Source organism: Eubalaena glacialis, chromosome 13 (genome assembly GCF_028564815.1).
Source record: "Eubalaena glacialis isolate mEubGla1 chromosome 13, mEubGla1.1.hap2.+ XY, whole genome shotgun sequence".
Lineage (NCBI taxonomy): Eukaryota > Metazoa > Chordata > Mammalia > Artiodactyla > Balaenidae > Eubalaena > Eubalaena glacialis.
The window spans coordinates 72,157,537-72,172,497 of NC_083728.1; the positions used below are offsets into that span (position 1 = coordinate 72,157,537).

Sequence of the window (14,961 nt, forward strand, 5' to 3'; positions counted from 1 at the left end):
AGCCCATAGCGGGGGGAACCGTAGAGCATACAACCCTAGAGCATATAACTCTGGTGACCAGAGGGGAGTGTGCTGCTAGGTCCATAAGACATCACCTACATTAGGCCACTTCTCCAAGATAAGGAACCACTTATGTAGGAATGTTAAAAGGCAAAGAAATAAAATCACCTACACCCACAATAAGTAGTTAATGGATATGCAAAAGAAAAATATGTAAAATATGTCATCAAAAACAACAAACATGGGTGGGAACAGTAAAAATGTAGGGTGGTTAGAATGCATTTGACCTTAAGAGATCATCAACTTAAAAAAAAAAAAAGAAAATATATATATATATATATATGTCATGATAACCACAAACCAAAAACCTATAATAGGTACACACACAGAAAAGTGAAAGAAATTCAAGCATAATACTAAACATGGTCATCAAATCACAAGGGAAGAGAGGAAAAAAAGAAGAAAGGAACAAAAAAAGAACTACAAAAACAATCAGAAAACAACAAAATGGCAATAACTACATACTTAGCAATAATTACTTTAAATATAAATGGATTAATATTCCAATCAAAAGACATAGAGTAGCTAAATGGATAAAAAAAAACAAGACCCATTATAACCTGCCTACAAGAGGCTCACTTCAGATCTAAAGTCACACACAGACTGAAAAAGTCGGGGGATGGAAAAAAGTATTCCACATAAATGGAAGTGAAAAAAAAAAGCTGGTGCGACAATACACATATCAGACAAAATAGACTTTAAAACAAAGAGTGGGGCTTCCTTGGTGGCGCAGTGGTTAAGAATCTGCCTGCCAGTGCAGCAGACACAGGTTTGAGCCCTGGTGCTAGAAGATCCCACATGCCACGGAGAAACTAAGCCCGGGCGCCACAACTACTTAGCCTGCGCTCTACAGCCCGTGAGCCGCAACTATTGAGCCCACGCACCACAACTACTGAGGCCCACGCGCCTAGAGCCCTTACTCCACAACAAGAGAAGACACCACAATGAGAAGCCCACGCACCGCAATGAAGAGTAGCTCCCACTCGCCGCAACTAGAGAAAGCCCATGTGCAGCAACGAAGACACAACACAGCCTAAAATAAATAAATAAAATAAAATTTAAAAAATAAAGATTAAAAAAAAAAACAGAGAGTAACAGGAGACAAAGAAGGACGTTTCATAATGATAAAGGAATCAATCCAACAAGAAGATATAACAATTGTAAATATATATGCAGCCCACATAAGAGCACCTAATACATAAAGCAAATACAGTTGACCCTTGAACAACACAGGTTTGAACTGTGTGGGTTCTGTTGCATTTCTATACACTAACAATTAACTATCAGAAAGAAAAATTAAGAAAACAATCCCATTTACAATTGCGTCAAAAAGAATAAAACACCTAGGAATAATTCTAACCAAAGAGGTAAAAAACTTGTATCCCGGGCTTCCCTGGTGGTGCAGTGGTTGAGAATCCGCCTGCCAATGCAGAGGACACGGGTTCGAGCCCTGGTCTGGGAAGATCCCACATGCTGCGGAGCAACTGGGCCCGTGAGCCACAACTACTGAGCTTGCGCGTCTGGAGCCTGTGCTCCGCAACAAGAGAGGCCGCGACAGTGAGAGGCCTGCGCACTGCGATGAAGAGTGGTCCCCGCCTGCCGCAACTAGAGAAAGCCCTTGCACAGAAACGAAGACCCAACACAGCCACAAATAAATAAATAAATAAATTTTTTAAAAAAACAAAAAAAAACTTGTATCCCAAAAACTGACACACTGATGAAAGAAACTGATGACAACAAAAACATGGATTGGAAGAATTAACATTGTTAAAATGACCAGACTCCAAGGGAAATCTATAGATTTAATGCAATTCCTATCAAAACATCAATGACATTTTTCACAGAACTTGAAAAAATAATTCTAAAATTCGCATGGTAAGACCCCAATTAGCCAAAACTATCTTGAGAAAAAAAAACAAAGCTGGAAGCATCATGCGCCCTGATTTCAAACTATACTACAAAGCTATAGTAATCAAAACAATATGGCACTGGCACAAACACAGACAAAATCAATGGAACAGAATAGAGTCCAGAAACAAACCCACACTTACTTGGTCAATTAAACTACAGCAAAAAAGGTAAGACTATACAATGCAGAAAAGACAATCTTTTCAATTAATGGTTTGGGAAAACTGGACAGCTGTGTGCAACAGAGTCTCATGCTATATACAAAAATAAACTCAGCATGGAATTAAGATTTAAATATAAGGCCTAAAAACCAGAAAAGTCCCAGAAGAAAACATAGAGCAGTATGGTCTTTGACACTGATCTAAGTAGTATTTATTTGAATCTGTATCCTTAGGCAAGGGTAACAAAAGCAAAAGTAAACAAATGGGACTGCATCAAAATAAAAACCTTTTGCACAGTGAAAGAAGCCTTTAACAAAACAGATAGGCAGTCTACTGAATGGGAAAAGATATTTGCCAAAGATATATCTGAAAAGGGTTAATATCCAAAGTATACAAAGAGCTCATACAACTCAAGGGCAAAAAAGCAAACAACTCGATTAAAAAATGGGCAGAGGACCTGAATAGACATTTTTCCAAAGAGGGCATACAGATGGACAATAGATAGATAAAAAGATGCTCTACATCAGTAATCATCAAGGAAATGCAAATCAAAACCACAATGAAGTATCAACCCACACCTGTCAGAATGGCTATTATTGAAAAGACAACAAATATCAAGTGTTGGCAAGGATGTGGAGAAAAGGGAACCCTCATGCACTGTTGGTGGGAATGTAAATTGGTGCAGTCACTATGGAAAACAGTATGGTGGTTCCTCAAAAAATTTAAAAGAACTACTATACAATCCAGCAATTCCATTTCTGAGTGTTTATCTGAAGAAAACAAAAACACTAATTTGAAAAGATATATGCATTGCAACACTATTAACAATAACCAAAATATGGGACCCACCTAAGTGCCCATCCATAGATGAATGGATTTTATATATATATATATATATATATATATATATATTCATTCCACATATGTGGAATATTACTCAGCCATAAAAAAGTAATGAAATCTTGACAACTGTGACAAAATAGATGGAACTAGTGGGTCTTGTGATAGTCAGACAGAAAAAGCAAATACCATAATGATTTCACTTACATGTGGAATCTAAAATATACAAGTAAATGAACAAAAAATAACAAAACATAGAGACTCATAGATACAGAAAGCAAACTGGTAGTTGCCAGAGGGGGGAAAAATGAAATACTTGAAGGGGATTAAGAGGCACAAAGTTTTAGCTATAAAATAAATGAGTCACAGGGATGTAATGTATAGCATAGAGAATATAGTCAATAATATAAAAAGCAATAGTTTTTATGGTGACAGGTAGTAACTAGCCTTATCATGGTGATCATTTTGTAATGTATAAAAATATTAAATCACCTATGTTGTACACCCAAAACTAATATAATATTGTAAGTCAACATACTTCAATAAAAAATCTAAAGATAAGATCAGACTTATCTCTTTAGATAGAACTTATGATTTATTTTTCTAAACTTGGCAGTAATTAAATTTTCTGAATGTAGATTATGCCCAAACTATTTATTTTAAATATGGTTACATGTCAGATTGATTGTAATTTAACTTACAAAGAAAGTGGTTTAAATATAATTTAAAATGGTAAGTGCCATGTTATCCTTCTGTAAATTGCCATTGATAAGAAAAGAGTATAATCCTTACAGCCTCATCAAATGATCACTGTGTAGTATGATATGTCAAACTAGGAAACACAGTCATGAAGTATCAGTTTCACATGGATTAACTAATTGATTGATACACAGACCTTTAACAAATTTACCAAAGTAGATTAAAGTTCTGGATGTTAAAACTTTTTGCATTGTTTAATTTGGAAATAACATGTATTATGCCATTAATATTTAGATAAATTGAGATAATCTTGTTTTTATTCCAGAGGTTGCAAACTCAGAGACTGTAGAGACCAAGCAAGTAACAAACGAGATAAGTTGGCCAGGTTCCTCAGGGGCAAACTGGAGAGCCATGCATCTCCCAAGGAGGCAGCAACCATTCAGCACTACTGATTGCTGCCATATAGGAATGAATATTTTGTGTTGTTAAAAAAAATTAATAAACAGAACCTCAATTAAATAGAGTTAGGACACCAGCCAGGGAAGCTCTCACATGCTGTAATGATAGCAAAGCCCAAAAGGAAGAAGAAAGACTCTTCTTCTTTCCTGGCAAGGACTCAGCTTAAGCCATGGACTCTTTGTTTACGATAGCCCTCCCAACTTCCTTTACCTCTCTATAAAAGCATTCTTCTTCCCTTGCTGTGTGGGGACTTGCACATAGAAATAAATTCAAGAGCCATGAAACATAGACCTATTGGCTCAGAAAAAAAAAAATGTAGGCAAACATGACTATTGTATATTAAGAAATTTAGAAAATTTGTCAGCACTTAATTTCTTTGGGAAAATATTATAGGACAAAGAGCCAGACATTATGTGGCAATGACATTCAGCTGTTGCTTTCTTAAGCTCTGTGGTTAATAGATATTTCACTATATTTATTGAGCAATATTTGTTACTAAATCACATCAGAAGGTAGTAAGAAGAATTTGCTCCTGTCATGATTTTTGCCAAAACAAACAGAAGTCAATGTCACAGATGCTGTACTCATCTCTCCTGAGACATGAAGTGGAGAATCACACTATCAAAAGAGGAAAGATGGAGCGTTGTACGTTGTTTACTTTTCTATCCCTATCTCATCTAGAATAGTGTTTGGCACATGTTAGGTACTCACTAAATCCTAACTGAATGAATGAATGCAGTATCAAACAGACAGAATGAATGATTTTGGACATGAACGTGACCTCTCATGAATAGATTTGGGAGGCTGCTCCATGAATCAATTGGAGTGTAGTATCCTTGGAGCCTAGAGTAATACAGGGTTTAATTCCCAAGGATAGTCAGGGGTTGTAAATTGGTGGCCTGAATGAGTGACTATATTTTCCACCCCTGAACCTATGTTGCCTGGCTTATGCTAAGAAAAGTTACATTAAAATGTTGGATTTCTAACTTAACATTTTTAATAAGTAAAATGTGTTGAAAATTGAGTCAAAATAAATTCTGTCTATTTGTTATGGTTTGGGTTGTGTTGTTGATTAGGCTACGGATCAGTTTCTGAATGATGCTTGTTAAGTCGTAAGGGGAGGCCCAGAAAGCCAGAGTGGACTGTGGTGGCACACGCCCTCCAGAAGGTCTTCCATGGGAGCAGCATCAATCCCTCCAGTGCTCGTAAGGCAAGTTTCAGAATTAATGTATTCCACAAATGTGTACTGAGGGGTTGCTAGGTGTCAGACACCATACGTCACTAAAGAGACACTGATCATGATCAAGGCAGTTGGAAAAGCAGAAACAGACAGATCAGAACTGTTGTGAGAATGAATGTAAATGGGGTGGAGATGCTGGGGGTAGGAGAAATTTGGAGATATGGAGGAATTGACAATGACCCAACAAAGACGGGGCATTCCCTGAGCAAATATTTACATGGTGATAATCTCCAGGGGTTGATGTGTGAACTAATAAGGACTTTATGAAGATAAATGCAGAAAAAAAATGATGGCCTCTCCAGCCATGTCTCATGATTCAAAAGGTCTAACCAGAGTTTTGGTCTGGGCAGTGATGAAAGTCAGTTTGTAGTCTGAAGGCAGAGATGTTTGGACATCATCAGATTGTGAGACCAGGTTAAACAGTGGATTATAGAATCAGACAGCCTGGACCCAAATCCTGCTCCTTCACTTATTAGGTATGTGAATTCTGTAGGTTATTTGAACACTTGGAACCTCAGTTTCCTCAGCTGGAAAATGGGGATAATTAAAGTGTCCATCTAATCAGAATAATAAGTGCAAAGTGCTAGACATGGCACATTAAAAAAAGGCTCTCCATGTCATGGACATATATACACTACCAAATGTAAAATAGATAGCTAGTGGGAAGCAGCCGCATAGCACAGGGAGATCAGCTCGGTGCTTCGTGACCACCTAGAGGGGTGGGATAGGGAGGGTGGGAGGGAGGGAGATGCAAGAGGGAAGAGATATGGGAATATATGTATATGTATAACTGATTCACTTTGTTATAAAGCAGAAGCTAACACACCATTGTAAAGCAATTATACTTCAATAAAGATGTTTTTAAAAAAAAAAAAAAAAAGGCTCTCCATAACTGAGGGCTCTATTTTCCTGGGAGTTATAATGGAAATTCAGAAAAAGGAAAAAGATGGAGGTAGGAAAAAAGTCCCTATGAAAGGCATGTAAGCTTTGAATACTAACATATGAATGTATGTTGATGGGAAATTAAAAATACATCAACTCTCTGACTCCATCTCAGGTGAATCCTTTCTTCTGTACAAAGACAGTGTTGAGTGGGTTTTCACAATGTGGACATTACCAGCTGCGACTTAGTAGCTGGAACACCACCCACTGTCGACCCCACCTCCTAGTGTCACCACTGCTCCTCTCTTGGTCTGTCTCTTGGTAAAAGACAAACCAAGAACGTGCATTTTTCTGCAGAGACCACAGGGACAGGTTTCTCTGGACACACCCTAAAGCCACACACTCAAGTAGGTAGTTGATAAGGAAGACTCCAAATGTACTTGCCATCCTCATAGGAAGATAGATGACATGATTTTGTTACATGGTCAGATGTTCATGTGCACAGTCAGGTTGCCTGTACCCTCCCTCTCGGTGTAGCCTGAAGTCAAGCCCAAGTGTGATGAGATGAATTCTAGTTAGACTCACAGTTCCAGTAGTTGAAGGTGAGAATTCAGACCAACATCAACTTGCTGACCTGTGATTAGAACTTGACACTTGGTCACAATTACCTGACTGTGTACCAGACACTTTCACCTGCTGTCTTGTTTCTTAAATGAGATTATCCCCGTTTCACAGATAAAACCACTGGGGCTCAGAGAATTGAGGAACTGTCCAGGCTGAGAACTGAAGCCAAAAACTTAAGCTTTTCATGATACCTGTAAACTTAGCCAGAAGCCATTCTTAGTTCTGTGCCCCTCAACCTACGAGGAGCAAGAGGTCAATCCTGTTCTCACCCCCCATCATGGGTGCCTCCTTACCTTCTCCATTTGAGTCCAGTAGTCCAGTACATCACTTGCAAAGTTAAATTCCTCAGGTGTATCACAGTCATTCCATCTTGGGGCTCCAGCTCCCGATAAAGACTGGCAGCGCAGGTGCTGAAGGGCAGGGTGGAAGCCACAGCGGGATTTGTGGATGTCCCAGAGGACCCGGAACTTCATCAGCCGTTGCATGGTGGAGCAGTCCTCAGGAAGCAGGCACAGAATTCTCAGGCCACCACCTGCCTTGAGAAGAGATGGCTAATATGTCGGTCATTAGAGCAGGAATTTCTTCCACAAAATGAAGGCACGTTCCTGGTTAACTGCTAGAGTGATACTTTGTTTCAGCTCACTGGAATTTGGAAGGCACAACTTACTGATTTAGGTGGGGATTTCTCTTCCCAGATGAGGCAAAAAATGATGGGGAGGGGCTATAGCTACCAGATAAGGTTGGCACATATTTCTGAGGGTCTTCTCCTTCTCTTTTTTGTACCCCCTGGGATGGCAGCCATGTGGCCATCCCCTTTTTGGTAGAAACTCATCATTTTGAAAGTCCTGTACCTCATGTTATCCTTGCTCTGGAGACCTCTCTTCCCACCGGACCCAAATGTATGGTTCTCATGGAAACTAACATATTTTTAGATGATTCCACCCCCTGTTCAAAGTTGATTGGTCCAGAGCTGAGCAGTCATTTCCCATGATTCTTTAATCCAAACTGGGCTAATCATAATCCCTCTCCAAAATTTGTGTGTGTGTGCTTGTTACCAAAGGGTATATAAGGCAGTCTCTCCTTGGTGGAAGCCATGAAATGCACACTTTGGAAACTGTCGGTGGCTATAATTCCTGTCATGTGGAGATAACTGCTCTGCATGAGTGAAGAAAACATGGAAGATTTCAGAGACATGGAAATAAGGGGCAGAGAGTAGCTCAGAGGCATGCAAGTCTCTGGTTCAGAACTATTGCTCCTGAGGCCCGTCTGCATCTCTACCCCTCTCTTGGTAATATCCTGTCCTGAATTCTATGAGCCAACAGTTTTTCCTGCCTGAGATTGGGTTTCTGTCACTTGAGACTCTAAGAATATTGACAACTATGCACCACCACACTCAGGACAGAGGAGACTAATATCACAGCACCCTCCTTACTGGACCGGGATCTGGCCTCGGGGTTTTCCCCAGGACAGCATTCCAGGTAGCTATTACCAATCCATCACTTGACCTATGAAATAAAGTTTCTTTGCCACTCCAGATCCCAACAAATGCTTCTAACATGGGAGCAGAACGCTCATTTATTAGGATGCTTCTTGAAGTTTGATTGGGAAAATTGGTTTAAGCTAGAACTTCTGTTCTGTGAGAAGAAGGCCACTTCACAAAGAGCTCTGAGGTTCAAGCACTTCATCACTGCAAACAATTAAGCCTCCTCCCCCTGTTTCAGCAATAAGATAATACTGTTTGACAACAGACCCATAAAAGAGATCAATAAAACTTGACTCAATTTATTTTCAACCTGCTTAGACTCGTAATAACCTAACACCAATTAATTTTGATGCTGCCCTCAGAACCCTGCTACTGGCTGCAGAAAAGAGGACAGATATGTGAAAGCTTCATCCCTTAGAGCTTCCTTGTCTGTGTGGATCCTTAGACCACATGAACTAAAGTATGTCCCCTTCCTTTTTAGTGCCTGTCAATCAATAGTACTGTCTTTTGTTTTATCAGAGCACTTAAGGGAAGAAAGACCCTAAGATAATCAGCTGGCCCAGACGTTTGACCCTCATCCTTTGGAGGAAAAAATTTGAATTGCCAATATTTAAAATTTGGGACATTTCATTTAAAATGTGAATTGAAGATTTCTCTTGAAAACTCAGAAGGCGTGGCAACATTGGGCCTTTATTTCAACCTGGCACCAACTGGTTGGAGCTGAAAATTAAATGGAATGTTGTCCAATTCAACAGGGTTTCCACTACTCCCTATGTTGTTACAGCTACTTGCTTCTGCACTTACTGTACCTATCCAGCTCTTGTCGACATTTGAGCTTAAAACCCCCATTCTAGGCCAACATCCCAAGAGGGACAGGGATTTCCCCAAGGTTTCAAGGCAAGTTTAGTAGCAGAGCTACTTCTAAAACCTGCTTTTCCTGCTATGTTTTCCAACACATACCTCTCTCCACAGGCATGAGCTCATTGAGAGCAAGAAACCAGACTCAGTTGCTATTTTTATACACAGGTGTTTACATCACTGCAGGATTGCCCTTAAAATACTCAAGGACAGTGCAAACAAACCCTTAATAAGTGGCTAAAAACCAAAACACCACCAAGAGAAATAATGAGGAAATTAATTAATCCTTTATTATGGGCTGAATTGTGTCCCCTCAAAATTCATATGTTGAAGTCCTAACCCTCAGTATACCTCAGAATGTGACTGTATTTGGACATAGAATCTTTAAAGAGGTAATTAAGTTAAAACGAGGTCATTAGATGGACCCTAATCCCATATGACTGGTACACAGTGCCTTGACGAGTTCTTGCAACAGAGCTTTGATTTCACAAGCATTTGGACTGAAAAGCTATTTATTTTATGAGGCAACATCCTTAGCGTGTTATAGGGGATCCTAGAGTTACAGAGCCAGGTTTGGCTCCACTGGGTACCAGCTGAGCGATCTTGACCACCATTCATGTCTCCAAACTTGAGGGCATAGTAGTAATACCCACTATCTGGCTTCCACAGGATTAGCATGATAATCAATATAAATCACTTTGCCAGCACTGAGTCTGATACAGAATAAGGGCTCAATAAATGTTGAGGTGCCTTCTAACTCCCAGCAAATTCTGAGGCCAACCCCTTCCATGTTAGATATTAAAAACATATTTTTTAATAAAAGGCATTCACCTTATATACTGTGAACAAACTTCTGCATAATGGAGTTTTCTTTCCAGTGTCTATTTTCTGGGTCTTTTTTACCCCTCTCGGTACCCTCCTCCCACAGCCCACCACATTCAGAGCTGTCTAACATTAAATCAATCACCCATGTGCCAGCCACGGTGCTAGGCATATCACATGTATATTCCCATTGAGCCCTCTCTCTTGATATCACCATCCTCATTTTGCAGTAAAGGAAAAGAAGTGTCAGAGAAGTTAAGAGACATGCTCAAGGTCTGTAAGTGGCACTGCCAGAATTTGAAATTGGGTCTTCAGATTTTAAGTTCAGTATATACTTTACTGCCCTGTGGCAGATAAACACACACATATAAACACAACCCCCCCCCCAAAGAAGCTGTCATTCACCTCCATCTTACCTGGTACTGTCTAGGAAATACTTGGGTTAGGTCTTGGATGGGGACTTTGCGGGTTCAGTTCTCTCTGATCAGAAGTTCAGTTCTCTCTGTGCGCACAACAGAACTTGGTTCCTGGCCACAGCTGGGGTGGAGAACTTGGCAGGAATTGAATGATTCAGAAGGGGGAGGAGATGCTCACGTTTAACAGGTCAGAAAGCAATCACAAGCCCTCATGGAGAGAAAATTGGTTAGAAAAACAAACTATATAAAGTAATCTCCAATTATTGTAGGGAGACCTTGCAGTGTGAATGAACAGATAAAGCCAAATGGAGCACTTCCACACGTTCTCTGTAGCTAACCTGCTCCACTCTCCCAGTCCCAGGTCTCCAATGTTCTCGTTTAAATGACAGCCAGGTGGCAGCGTTGCCTAGTAGTTAAAGTCTGTGATCCGAGGCAGAGAGATTTGGGTTTAAGCGTCAGGTCTGCCGCTTACGCTCTCTTTGACCTTCGTGGACCTCCTTCTTCTACACTTCAGTTTCCTTATCTATGAGATGGGAGTGCCAATAGTGACACATATTTCCTATGGTTGCTCTTTGTTGGTGTCATTGTTAGTATCAGATGAAATAATTCATGAAACGCACATAGCACAGTGCTTGGCATAATCAATGTTGGCTGCTTTTATTAATGTGGGATTCTAAGAGAAACAGTGTTGTGTACTGGCAAGATGCAGGGTCTTTGGAATCTCAAAGTCTTGAGCTTAAATCCTGGCACAGACACTTATAAGATGGCCCATGGCAAGCCATTTACCTCTTCTAACTTTTGTCTTCTCATCTGAAAAGTGGAGGAGTGGGTGGTTGTTGATAAGATTTGTCCCACGGGATCTTTGAAAGGTTCGCACAATGTACAGTCTGCAGCGTGCCTGGCCCAGCCATGTAGACACTGGGTTGACATTGATGTTGCATTGGATAAGTCCAGATTGTCACAAGTAGTGGCTGGTACTGTTCGTTTTCTTTTAGAGCCATTTTGGGGAGTTGTAAGGGGATGGGGGATGTCTAGTATCCTGGTGCAATTTTCCCAGCACCTTTTGCCTCCCAACCTCCATTGAACCAGGGAGAAAAATACTTCTGCTCAAAGCCACCACCAAAGACTGCTGGAGACAGCTAGAACACCCCTGCTAGGGCGGAGGGGCAAGCCTGGCCTCTGAGGGGTGGGTCTTGCTCTTTCTGGCCGATGCATTCATGGTGAATCCTTGCTCAGGATAGACTCTTATTTTATGGAGAGGAGCAAGTAAGAAGGCAGGGCTAGTTGACTGGCCATAGTAAGCTAAAGATTATGAAGTACAAAACACCCTGTTACTGAAGCAGAAGAGGCGGTCACTTTTGAGAAGAGTGGGGACAGGAAGAACAGTGCACGAGGTGCCCTCTGGATCTCAGTAGATCTCCCGTGTGGAACTGTTACACCAGCATTGTGGTCAAGAAGACAGGCTCTGGGGCCGGGAAGCCTGGGTTTCAGTCTAGCTTTTATCCGTTACCAGCTCTGGGACACTGAGCGAGTTTAGTATCCCTTTGTGCCTCAGAGACAGTAGAATTCTCTAAAGATTCCATGTGCACCTCTCTCTCATGTCCAAGCTTCTTCTGTAGTTAGGGTGAGGCTATTGAATTCCACTTTTGGACAAAGAACTGCAGGTGGAAGTGACACAAGTCACTTCTGGTCTAGGGCATTTAAGAGCTGCTATGAGTTCTCTATAATCTTCTTCTGACTCAGTAGTCCTGGTTAACTGTGTAGGGAGATAGAAGCATCAAAATATGGCAGAGATTCTATCAGCCTGGTTCTCTGTAGGGCCCTTTCTGCATTACACATTTCAGATATCACATTCTCTCATACCTTCTGCGGGGCTTGCTGGGACATCTGGGGACCTCCCAAACCCATTGTGGGACAGGCTCTATATCCAGCTCACAGCCCCAGGGGTCTCTGTTTCTCTTCTCCCAGGACCCTCTTCTTTTCAGAGTACCTGGGCCCTGGAGGGACGTGGACAATAGAATGGTGCCCATGGGTGGGTAGAGAAGAATGACTGAAAAAAGTCATGACTCCATCAAAAAGCCGGATCTTAGAGTCTGAAAATATACCTGCTCTTCTGAGCAAATGCCCTGCCCTGCTCACTCCTCCCCTCTCTCTCTCCTTCTGTAGGCAGACTGGCTCTTTTGGTGGACTGAAGTTTTAATTAAGGGTAGCTAAAATTAAACAGCAATGTTAATCAGCCCTTTCATTGCTCTCTTCTACCTTTCTGTTATCACATCTTGCCTTTTCTGAGTCTTCTTTCTCAATATTGATCATAGGATTCTCTTCCTCTTTATTCTATTAAAGTATTATTGTTCTCCAAGGGCTCATCCACACCCAACAGTTTCTCTCATTCCATTTATTCCCTCTCTCTCTCTCTCTCTCTCAATAATTTCCTAACCACATTAAAAATCTTTACTTCCCCCAGAGTTCAAACTTAAATATCCAGCTGATTACTAAATATACACTAACCTCAGTATTTCATAGACAGCATAGATAAATTAACATGACCACGATTGAATTCTGTGTTCCTGCCTCCAAACTTATTCCTCTCAGAGTCTTACAACCACCTATCCCAGTTTACTTAGTCAAACACCTAGACATCATACTTCTGTGCCTCCTTGCCCTTAACCCTATCTGCCTTATTTAGTCACTAAGTTACCAGGTTCCAAGAAGAAGGAATTCTTCTTCTAAGCATTTCTCAAATTCTCCTTTAATACATTTACCACTCGGTTACCAAGGTAATCATTTAGAAATAAATTGTTGACTGAGTTCATTACTGTCCAGATAAAGTCCAAACTTTTTATCATGTGATATAATGACCACCCCTTCTGACATTTCGCAACTTGAACCTGATGTTGAAATAATATTGAATGCAAGTGAGGTGACTATCCTTTTTCAGGGTAAGTTCCTCCTTCTATCTACAGATAATTGCAGCAATCCGGGGGCAACTTAGGCCATCAACACATACACAAGTTAGTTAGTCTGTGAATTCTCTAGAGCTAATGATTATCCAGGGAAGTTATGCACAACATATACTGGGTCACAGGGACTTGACAATCATTACTTCTTCATTCTGAGAGTTACTGGGGCATCTTAAAGGCTTTAACTAGACAAAGACAGGAAGGATGAGGTAGTCTATTTTTATCTCATCATGAAAAAAAAAAAGAATCCGTGATTTCCTTGTGCAGGCACATCTTCGAGATATTGCAGGTTCAGTTCCAGACCACTGCAATAAAGCGAATATCACAATAAAGTGAGTCTCACAAATTTTCCTCAGTTTCCCAGTGCATATAAAAGTTATGTTTACACTATACTGTAATCTATTGTGTGCAGTAGCAATATATCTTTCAAAAAGTACATGCCTTAATTTAAAAATACTTTATTGCTAAAAAATGCTAACCATCATCTAACAACGCAGGGTTGCCCAAACCCCTCAATCTGTAAAAACCACAATATCTGTGAAGCGCAATAAATTGAGACAATAAAATGAGTATGCCTGTAGTTATAGTAAGCCAATCTGAAAGGTACTGGCTTAATATTGTGATTTCTATACACAAGCCAAATGGAGAAGGAGATGGAGTGAAGGGAAGAGAGGCAGATTCTGTACTTTGGGTAAGTCATAGATTTTCCCTAAAAGTATGGGTTCCCAACATCACTCATTCCGGAGCCTGGAGAAGGTAAAGAGATCACAGGATGGGCATTGAGTAAGGAGATGTGATCAAAATCATTCTCACTATAGGAGAAAGATAACACTTAAAGTGTCAGAATGATCAATCTGCTAGATTTAAAATTTTTGGGAGGGTGGGAGGGAGGCTCAAGAGGGAGGGGATATGGGGATATATGTATACATATAGCTGATTCACTTTGTTGTACAGCAGAAACTAACACAACATTGCAAAGCAATTATACTCCAATAAAGATGTAAATAAATAAATAAATAAATATCTTCAAATACAAAAAAAAAAAATTTGGAATGTGTCAGTTAAAAATGATATTCCCTTCAACAGTGATAAATCCAGATTGTGAAAAAGTTTCGCCATTTGATTAGCAGATTATGTTTCTCTACTAGGCCAAACATAAAACTCTGGTGAATTTTAGTGGACTCCAGGAGATGAGTATATCACAGTATATTCACATTCTGGTGGATATTTTATTTTATTATTGATTTGTAATTAACATACAATATATTAGTTTCAGGTGTACAACAGTGAACTGATATTTTTATACATTATTAAACAATCAGGACTTCCCTGGTGGCACAGTGGTTAAGAATCCACCTGCCAATGCAGGGGACACAGGTTCAAAACCTGGTCCGGGAAGATCCCACGTGCCACAGAGCAACTAAGCCCATGCGCCACAACTACTGAGCCTGTGCTCTAGAGGCTGCGAGTCACAACTACTGAGCCCATGTGCCTAGAGCCCGTGCTCTGCAACAAGAGAAGCCACCGCGATGAGAAGCCCGCGCACCGC

The 14,961-nt window shown here is 40.5% G+C and overlaps 1 protein-coding gene across 5 annotated transcripts in view; it reads right to left on the reverse strand.

Annotated features, from left to right (window-relative positions):
* LOC133104393 (acyl-coenzyme A synthetase ACSM1, mitochondrial-like) overlaps nt 1-14,961 on the reverse strand; it is a 68,356-nt gene that overhangs the window by 46,190 nt on the left and 7,205 nt on the right. Inside the window, exons 3-5 of one of the 5 annotated variants that reach the window (XM_061210115.1) lie at nt 10,453-12,208; nt 7,167-7,409; nt 1,022-1,093 (exon numbers count right to left, since the gene is read on the reverse strand). The exons of 1 other annotated variant lie outside the window; for it this stretch is intronic. In XM_061210115.1, the coding sequence (XP_061066098.1) occupies nt 1,022-1,093; nt 7,167-7,358 (264 nt within the window). In that variant the 5' untranslated portion in view covers nt 7,359-7,409; nt 10,453-12,208. Of the gene's footprint in view, nt 1-1,021; nt 1,094-7,166; nt 7,425-10,452; nt 12,209-14,961 lie in introns of all 5 variants that reach the window. 3 more of the 5 variants (XM_061210116.1, XM_061210112.1, XM_061210114.1) reach the window with 3 other exon arrangements.